At 40.2% G+C, this 10,453-nt stretch overlaps 1 protein-coding gene across 1 annotated transcript; it reads right to left on the bottom strand.

Annotated features, from left to right (window-relative positions):
- Positions 1-3,769: 3,769 nt before the first annotated feature.
- Positions 3,770-5,715, bottom strand: LOC131920767 (growth-regulated alpha protein-like). Its single transcript, XM_059275223.1, has 4 exons — positions 5,445-5,715; positions 5,234-5,357; positions 5,034-5,117; positions 3,770-4,338 (listed from the first exon to the last, which is right to left on the bottom strand). Exons 1-4 carry the CDS (start codon positions 5,521-5,523, stop codon positions 4,323-4,325), a joined length of 303 nt encoding a protein of 100 aa, XP_059131206.1. The 5' UTR covers positions 5,524-5,715; the 3' UTR covers positions 3,770-4,322.
- Between the last annotated feature and the right edge of the window lie 4,738 nt (positions 5,716-10,453).

The raw sequence follows: 10,453 nt of genomic DNA, 5'->3' as shown, positions 1-10,453 counted from the left end.
AAAATCAAAAGACACTTCTTAGATGCTTATAACATATCAGGGATAGTGACATATTTTTAAAAGGTAAATAAAGTAAATCAGATAAACAAGAATTCTTTCATGTGTAAGACACTTCCATCCGCTCATACAGCTAGTCTTTTTTTCGTTCTTGTAGTAAGAATATTCTTATTCTTTCAATAATCTGTGAATATTTGAATTGATTTTAATTAATACTAAATAATAATTAATTAATACTAATCTAATATATTAAATCTGGAGGGTATTCCAAGACTCTTTTACAAATGGCTTTTTTTTGAAATTTTTTTTTTTTGAGATAGAATTTCTCTGTGAAGACCCGACTGTCCTGGAACTTGCTCTATAGACGAGGCTGGCCTCGAACTTACAGAGATCTGACTGACTCTGCCTTTAGAGTGCTGGGATTAAAGGTGTACACCACTATTGCCCTACACAAACAACTCTTAATACAAAACTTTGTGTTTTCCATTTGTTTAAAAAATAGTAAAGCCCTTTGTGGAAACAATGTCATGTAATTAAATTGCATTATATTCATGTAATGCAACCTAAGAAATATGGGAACTCCAAAATTTACAAAACAATGTCTGAAATAAACATAAGAAATGAGGAAATATCTCCACGGTAGTATTTTTATCATATGAAATGCTTATGCTGCATATGGAAAAGCAAGATGACTCTGTCATTGTGAAAGCAAATTTAGGAAGCTGAGGGGTAAGTTACTAACCACAGACATGCACAGTATATGGTCATATCTATTTCAACAAGAAAAGCAAGGTCATCTTCAAAAGTGATGATTAGGGTGTGTTCTCTATAGCATCTCAACATTTTCCATGTGTGAATATTCTTAAAGGCCAGTATGTTGCCTCCTGTAGGGGAAGTTTTCTTTGCACTGTAAAAAAACAAACAAGCAAAAAACCCCTGTGATTTATATAGTTGCAGAAGAGCTTTCTACAGATGTCAGTCAAGCCAATTCAGTTATATTTTTGAACTCTTCCATACTATTAACATATTTCATGATCTTCCCTCTTAAGCATTGAGAGTCAGTTAGAATCTTTATCTATGGGAAGCCAACATGGCAGCAATTCCTATAATCCCAGAACTTGAGGGGCTGAGGCAGATGAATTATATAGTCAAGGCCAGCATGAATCATGTAGTGACACCCTATCTCTAATACATTTTTTTGTTGTTTTTTAAGACAAGATTTCATGTAGCCTGTGATGGCTGCTACATCACCATGTAGCCGAGACAAGTCTTGAACTACAGATCCTCAAAGCACAGGGATTATAGGTGTGTGCCACCATTACACCAGGCACAAAGAATCTTTAACTATGACTTCTGATCTGTCTATTACTCTTTGTTAGTCTTTCCAAATTGTTTTATGTGTTTTAGTGTTATTTGTAAAATTTTAAAGTTACTTTGTTTCTTCTACAATGGCCCCCTTTATATTTTGAATCAGACTTCATTCCCTCATGACTACTTGTTTTTATATATGCATTCATTAATAGATCAACTGTTCATAAATGCATCAACAATACCTTAGTGTAGCTTGGATTCCAAGGGCTTCCTAGTGGGGAGGGGGTGAGAAGGTGTCTGGGAGTCTGTTGAAGACAAATAACAAACTCATTTATTCAGTAACAGGGAAGGACTTATATACCCACTCTCCTCCCAGCACCCAGTCTGTGTGGTCATCCCTCATTGGCTTTGCATGATCAGGAATTCTGACAGTGATGAGGACCTCTGACAGTGACCAGGAACTCTGATAGCTCCTGTTGCTAGGCCCTCAGGCAGACTCCAGGTTGGCTCTTAAGGAGTACGTTATGTGCATACCTTGGCAACTGGTCTGAGCCAATTTCCATGACCCTATGGGCCTGTCCTACTACATACTAGTAACTGTATTATTAGTAATTGATGATGTAATTAGTAATTGATGTATTATGTTCCTTTCATATAGTTTTTATGTGATGGGACACATTTTTTAATTATTTTAATTTCAAGCTAGGGTCAAATATTTAAGATATATCTTTAAGTAGCATATATCACTTTACTTACACAGCCAAATTATCTTTGACTTTTAATTACAGTATCAATTCCATGTAAGTTTGTTGTAATTGTATTATTGTTACATTAAAGTCTATTACACAATTGTTTTATTTATTGTACAGTCTCCAAAATCAAGCTCAGATTTTGAAATTTAAATGTAGAATCATTTTAGACTTATAAAAAATTTGTGGTGCAAAGTTCCCTTGTCTGACATTCTGTTTTGTGTCCCCAACTATCAACATGCTACATAGTTATAGTATACTTATCAAACACAAGAGACTGATCCCAGTGCAGTGCTGTTCACTCAACTCAGGTCTTTGTTCAAATTTCACCAGTATTCCATCTATGTCTTTTTTTTTTCTGTTTATTCCAGACTCCAGTCCATCACACACATTGTATTCGTCTCTCATCTCTTTGTTTGTCTCCTCTGATCTGTATAAGTTTTTGATAGTGCCTTGTTTTCCCTCATGTGGACAATTTTGAAGAGTGCTTGCTGGGTATTTTGAGGACTGACCCTCCGATTTGAATTTGTATACTGTCCCCTTGCATACAGAGAGATTCTGAGTTATGTGGAAGAGTGCAAATGTGACTGATGTGCCCTTCCCTTTCCTGTCCCTTCCTATCAGGGCCTGGACCACAGCCATTCCTAAGTCTTGACTAATGATAACAGTGTTGACCATGTGGTAGGGTTTGGGGCTTATAAACTTTCTCCACTACACTGCTCTTCTTACGTCTACCATGGAAGCAAATCATCAGCCCCAACTCAGAATCCCATGGGTTGGGAAATTAAGCCTGACCTTTGGGAATTTTTCTGTCGGACTCTCCAGACACTTACATTATTTCTTTAGGTTTTTGCCTGCCTGATTGAGGCCATTTCTTTTATTCTATTTTATCTTCTTTTCACATTTTTTAAGTTCTAAATTTTGCACTTTTTTCAGGATTGCCTAGATATTCTAATATATGTTCTTGGCTCATTATAATTTTCCTTAATACTTTAACCATTGATAAAGCATGGTATATTCTGAAACCATACATCTCATTAGCTGTCATTCTGCTTTCTTAAACCATGTATTTTACCTCACAGTGTGTACTTATCTGTATAAAGCATTCCTATTGTTTGCATTTTTCATAGCACAGAGCTTTAAAGTCCTTAGAAAGATCCACTTTTCACTTCTAGCTACCAACTTCATTAAAAGGGGGAGATAATTGCAGTTTGGAAGATCCGTTTGCCAAAAGGATTGAAGAAGAGCCATTGTTAAAATGTTTATAAGAATTCAGGAATTTGTCAAGAATTTCTGCAGAGCCAGGTGTGTCTGCTCTGTGTACCTGTAATCCCAACAGGGATCACAGGGAGCCTGCAACAGGAAGATTAGCAGTTCAAAGCCAGCCTAGGTAGCATACCATGACCCCTCTCTCAAAAATAAAGGACAAAAAAAAGTTTGAAATAAATAAAGGACCTACTTTTGAATAGAAAACTGGCCAGTGTAGAAAACATCAATGTTTTATATAAAACTAGAATCACGGAGGAGGTTGGGGGAGGGTGGAATGTGTTTTTCAGAAGTACCAATTCTTCCTTCTCAAGTAGGCAAAAGTCATGAGAAATGCCAGCCAGCACAGGTACAGGATTAAATATAAACCAAGGATGTCAAGAAGAATAAAACAAAAAGCACCCAGGTTATTTTTTGTTAAAACTTTTATTTTTATTTCTTTTGTAACAGTCCTTTGAACTTCTCTGTCACAAGACAAAGAGAAACATTGGTTAAAGAATATAACAGGGCATTATGCCCTACACACTAGACATAAAATGTCCAAGGGAAGCTTCAACACATCAATGTTGACCATTAATATGAAAGATGACTTTCAATAAATAACCGACATTCTTTTTAAAACATACAAACATAGATTCCCACACATTCTCTCATCTAATACAAAACATGATCAAATGCTCTCATCTCTCTACCTTTTTTTCCCACCCCATACCCTTCTTTCACAGTGGTTGACACTTAATGGTCTCCCAATAAATATTAGTTTAATGAGATATTTTAAGCCTACCATCTTCAAACTGAACAATCAGAACTGAACTACCATTGATGAAACACATCCACATCGTTAAATATTAATGTAAAATAAAAATGCACAAGCTTTGTGAAATAAATAAATACATAAATAAATAGGAGTCTCATAAGAAACCACGAAGTGTGTTAAGCCAGTCTTGTCAGAAGCCAGCATTCACAGGCGCCACCGTGACAATCTTACTTCTTTCTCTGTCACTTGGGGATAACCCTGGAGTGGGAAAAGAGTCACTGTTAGAAGTAGTCATCAAAACCACTTTTCCCTTACCCCAGTCCCCTAGAGCCTAGGAAGGATTTCTACATGTCTGCTACCCCTGCACCCAGAGCTGTGCAGCTGAAAACATGAGTTCCTGTGAAGTCAACCACGTGGCTGGAAAAAAAGCCAAACTACATGACCACGGGTTAATTTACAAACGTGACTTTACTCTCACACAGGGACCCCTGTGATGTAGTTGCTGTTAGCGCTCCTGCTTGACTTAAATTCAATACATTATGTAACCTGCACACAGAGAACTTAGCCTTGCACTTAGAGAAATCTCACTGCCAAAAGCTCCCTTCTTCCTCAGGAAGGTCCCAGGGCACACTTTGCCAAGGATCCCCTTTTCCAGTCCCTTAAGGGACTTCATAGTGCCGCCGGCCACTTCCACTTTATCTTTTAGGAACACACATTGTCACTATCCATTTGCGTGGGGTTTTTGAGTGTGGTAATAGCCAAGCCGGACACAGTTCTCTAGCATCAGAGTCAATTAATGATCTCAAGTGAAGATTAACTATGAAAGTAATAAGTACAACTTTCCTATCTCCAGGCAAACAGACTTTCCCTGATATAATTAATGCTCGGTGGCCAGATACCAGTACTCTGACCCATGACTCCAGTCCCAAGTACAAACGCAAGTCACTACTCACGTCTTTAGCATCTTTTGGACAATCTTCTGAACCACGGGGGCTTCGGGGTTAAGGCAAGCTTCGCGACCGTCCTTGAGAGTGGCACTGCAGAGAGGATTGGACCCACATGAGGCAGGAAATTCCACTAGGATGAGTATGGGGGCAGCAGGAGGGTTTGGGCGACGCTGGAAGGGGCAGAAGCTGCGCTGATAGACACTCACATGACTTCGGTTTGGGTGCAGTGGGGTCCTGGGGGCGTCACCTTCAAGCTCTGGATGTTCTTCAGGTGAACCCCTGCCATGGTCTGCAGGCACTGACAGCGCAGCTCGTTAGCGACGGGCGCCCCTGTGGGAGAAGACACTGGGTCAGCAGGACTGTGGGCGGCTGAGCCCACCAGAGGCTTCCCCCCAGGACAGCAGTGGAGAGTCCTACCTGTAGCCTGGCGGCTGGTGGCCAGCAGCAGCAGCAGCAGCAGAGCGGCACAGAAGAGTGGACGGGTGGCTGGGGCCATGGCGCTGAGAAAGGAGTGTAGCTGGAGTCTGGAGTGTAGGAGCTGGCTGGAGACACTGAGGCACGATCTGGGGTTCTGGGGCCCCGAGAGCCCTTTTTATGCATAGTGGCTGGAAAAGCCCGAGCCCTGCGCCAGGGAAATTCCCGGAGCTCTCGGTGTTTCCCCATATCCGGAAAGGACGTCGCTCCGCCCCTTTGCTCCACTCCTAAGGATTGGACTCTGGGATTTTTGATGTTTGTCCCATAGTCCCAAGGGGGAGGGAATGACGTGCTTCGGAGAAGTGACGGCTCAGGGACCCCAGCACTCCGGGAGTGGTGGGTCACACCCGTTATGTGCACACGAGTGCTGCTCTGCTTAGGATTCCAGATGGGACGGCAGCGATTTGGGCAGATGGCAGCTTCTTCTGTCTTCTGAGTTTTGCAAATCCGGTTCATGTCTGAGATGAATGCACTCTTTAAAATTATATCTATAGTCTCTTATTCCATGTGACATTTGCTTTTTTCTGCTGTTTTTGTGATATCAAATGAATGGCATTTGGCCGCGTGCCCCCGCCCCCCTCAGGGAAGCATGGGAGGAGGAGGAGCAGAAAGATCATTGCCAAGGTTAGCTCCGTGTTTATTTTGGAACAAAACAGCAACCTAGTCTTTGTCTTTTGAACTCTGGAACTTCCCAAACTCCAGCAGTTCCTGAAGCATCACTGCCCTGCTGTATGGTCATAATTTGTTCTGACCGGGGAAAGTCCACAGGAAGGCTGTGAGGGGCTATGATGGGCTAAGAGGGTCCTTGGATAGAGAATGCCACGGATGCCACAAGGCACTGGTTTAAGTGCAAAGGACTATGGCTTTATAAAATATGTAACCATTAGCTTACTGGTACAACTCTATCCATGCCATCTGGATCTATCTGTATTATAAGACTGATTGTGCTACCACTGACTAAACTCTATGTTTAATATAGTGGTTGTTCTGTTCTCTGACCCCCAGATAAGTTTATTGGCGTGCACAATATATCAACCACAGCGGACTTGACAGATAGTAATTAACATGTTTGTAGCTCTCTATTTAATCCATTTCAGAGTCTGTTTAACTGCAGTCAGTTTCACGATCCTTTTGTTGCCATTGTTGGCATTTGACTGCCGGTCCTAGGTGAACACCATTGATTCTACACTTCAGCGAGGGAGACGGGGAACCATCAGGTGGAAGGAGCCATTGGCCTGGGTGTCCTCATGTAGTTACAGAGACACCCTGGTAGGGGTTTTAGGGCTAGAAGTCAGCTACAACACATACCTACTGAACGATCATAGACAATGTATCCAGCCTTTCTCAACTTATATTTCTATTCTGTTAGAGAGAGAGAGAGAGAGAGAGAGAGCAAATAGTATTTACCTCACAAAGTTGATACCAAGATGAAATGTGTCAGCATCTGTAGGACACTGGTGCTTATGAAGATTCGGCAAATAGTTACTGAATAAATGAAGTGGAAGTTGTGCTTTACAATTTCATTGGTAATGGACTGACGGTTGTTCCCCTTCCCCCACATCAAAGCCGTAAGCACTAAGGTGAGGAGGGTATTAGGGAGTGGAACTTTGGAAGATAATCAGATACAGATGGGGTCATCTAAAATCACATAGATAAAAGTTCGTGGGGTCATCTAAAAGTTCATAGGTTTGATTCCTATCAATCTAGTCGAGGATTCAGCTTAGTTAAAGCAATTGATTTGCATTCATTAGATGTAAGATGGAATCTTGTAGTGCTTATTCAGAAGTTAAACGTTGTGGGTTTGCTTAGGACTTTGAAGGCTCTTGGACTTACTTATCCTAAACTTCTGTTGAAGATGGGATACTCATAATAAGATTGAAGCCCCTCTAGGAGTTCAGAGATCTGCCTATGCTGAGTCTAAGTACCCACCCCTCCTTCCCTGAGGACACTGCGAGGAAGTGGGTAGCCATATGCAAAAAAGAATCCTTTACCAAACACTAAACCCTGTTTCTAAGAGTAACAGGGTTGTGAATGCACTGTGATAAGAGAATTCCTCCTTGTTTTGCTATATGCAGAACGCTGCTCTATATGGACAAGTTGCAAATCACATAGCAACTAATTCAGTGAAGTCATTCCTAAAAAAATAAAGACTCACAGGGCAAGAGAAAAGGCTCAGCATCTAAGAGCATGTACTGCTCTTGCAAAGGAGCCAAGTCCAGCTGCCAGCACTCACATCAGGCAGCTCATAGCCACCCATAACTCTAGTGCCAGAGGTGTCTAATATCTCTAGACTCAGCAGGTGTCTGTACTCATGTGTGCGTATCCACACTTGTATACATAATTAAAAAATAAATCTTAGAAAACAAAGTAGAAGCCCAGTCAATGAAGTTCCATTATACATGGGAACTTTTATTGTATCTTCCATATTAAAGTATATGCTCTGACAAGCCAGTGAGATAGATCTACAGACAACTTGTCTGCACTGAGCACCAGCTGCTACCCAGGTACTAGGAATGAAGGGGGAGGCTCAACTCTACCCTCACTTACCTGGATGACTTTGTTGGTATAGTTTCCACCTTTCACTGACACACATAGCTTATTGTATAATTGCTTTATTCTGGAGGGACAAAATGAAGATGTTGAATGTGTTACTAGATATGTCTCTGTTAACCTCGCCTTACAATCTCTAATTTCTTCAGTTTCCAATCTTCAGTTTCTACCTTCTTGCACCAGTCTTTCCCCTTCCTCTTAACTTGGAGCTTGGTTTGCCCAATGGAAAGTCTCATCTTTGCCATCATCAGCCCATGGACTTGGAGTAACATGACTTTACTTCTGAACATCACAGGGAAGTTTATGGTACCAAGGCAGTGCTGGTTCATCTGTTTCCTTATATAGGCCTGTATCAGTTCAGAATGGAACAGAAGACCATCTTGGATGGAGTAGAATCAGTGCCAGTTGTGCCAGAGTACAGGGAGCTAGGAGATGCTTGCTGTTTGCTGGGAGTGCCAAGTTGGCCTAGTGCAAACCTACAGTTCTACATTGGTTTCAAGGTACTTCCTAAGAATGGAGCTAACACAGAGAAAACCCTTGTGACCTACCAGACACAGGAATACTCAGAATATTTTGGGAACATTCGATGCCAAACTCACCTGTTCCAGCTATAACTAACCTACTTCCCACTAATTGTTTTAATTCCTCTGTGACATCAGAACCATCATGATTTCATTACAACTTAAAGGCCCTGTATTTTTAGTATCATGGTAATGACAGACAAATTTCTATATGGATTTTGAAGGAGACATCCCAACTGTAATGTTTGTGTGTAGATATAATCATCATTTACATTTTTCCTCATGTGTGTTCTCATGCTGATTATACAACTCTCACTGATATATTGATACTTGGAATTTTAAGGCACTATCTGGGTGCAAGTGACTGAAATATGATCAAACTATCACAAGTAAAATAAAAAGTATGTGTAGGTGGGGGTGGGGGTGAATACACAGAGATGGGCATGAAGGAAGTCTATGGATTGCTAGGAAAAGGCAAGGTAATGGCTGTTACTCATTTCTAGATCTGAGAAATAGAATTTCAGGCATATAGCTTATTATATTTTTTGGATCAGATAATACCTCCTTATAATTCTTGTATGTCTATTTCGTTTTATAATTTGCCTAGTCTATACCCTGGCAATTTTCAGTCAACTTAAAACATTTTCAATCTTTTTAAAGTCTTAAAAATATTCTTCATAGGACTATTATAAAAATACAATCAGGTGATATTTGTAAGGCATTCTTGAACATAAGGGTTATTAAAAGTGTTGTTAACTAAAGCAAAACAATAAAATACGAAACTACTAAAACTAAAAATAGCCTTTTATGCATTCCATTCAGTAAAAGGAATGGCATAAATACGGAGGATACAATAGTGGTTGGCAAAGGGAGAGAGATATAGAAAGTTATTAGTTTTTGTCAGGGTGGACTCATGTGTGCATGTGGGAGTGTGTGTGTGGGAGGGTGTGTGTGGAGAACAGTGATTCATACTGGGATATTTTCCTCAGTTGCTTTTCCACCTTAGTTTTGAGTCAGGCTCCCCATTTACCTCACTGCTTTGGTAGACAGACTGGCTGGTGGACCCCTGGGATCTGCCTGTGTCTCCAGATCTCCACAGTGCTGGAATTACAGACACATATGTTTAGTCACTTGTAATTTTTATTTCGGTGCTGGGGATGTGAACTTAGGTCTTAATGCTATACAGCAAGTACTTTACCCACTGAGCCATCTTGCCAGCCCTGGAAATTATCAAATAGACATAGGGTTTTGGTTTATAAGATGAAGGTATTCTGTAAATGGATGGTGTGGCGGTTGCATAACAAGACTACATAGATATCACTAAGATGTACATGATGAATTTTATGGGTATTTTGTCATGATGGAAATTAAGCAGAATAAATAAAAATAAAGGGAAAAGTAACAAATAAACTTGTTGAGGTTAATTTTGTTTATTGACTTTTCATTTAGCCCGTGAGTTATGTGGAGGTAATATTTTTTTCATATAAAAAACAAAAGCCATGGAGATGCTGAGGATGAAGGGAGGTGAGTTTAGGAATTGCTGTACCAGAAAAGGAGGGCAGGTTATTTACTGAGTGATCACGGCCAATGAAGTTGCTGTGTGCTCCAAAGGAGTGGCTTGGATTTAGGAAAACAGTTTTGAAGGTCCAAAGGTAGTGGACATGAAAGAAGCAAAGGATTGCAAGATCTTGGTGTGCCCCACTAGGATCAGATGGCATTATATTATACTGCATCATATTATATTATATTTATTGATATAAAATACTTCTACCAATCCACACAATTTCATTTACAATAATGTTTTTTTATTATTGTACATAATGTTAAATATTTGGAAGCTAGAAATTCAATGAAGACAGGAGAAATGAGGAAGAGTTACAA

Source organism: Peromyscus eremicus, chromosome 10, assembly GCF_949786415.1.
Source record: "Peromyscus eremicus chromosome 10, PerEre_H2_v1, whole genome shotgun sequence".
Classification (NCBI taxonomy): domain Eukaryota; kingdom Metazoa; phylum Chordata; class Mammalia; order Rodentia; family Cricetidae; genus Peromyscus; species Peromyscus eremicus.
Note: the sequence above shows the minus strand (reverse complement) of the source record. Positions and strands in the feature narration are given on the sequence as shown.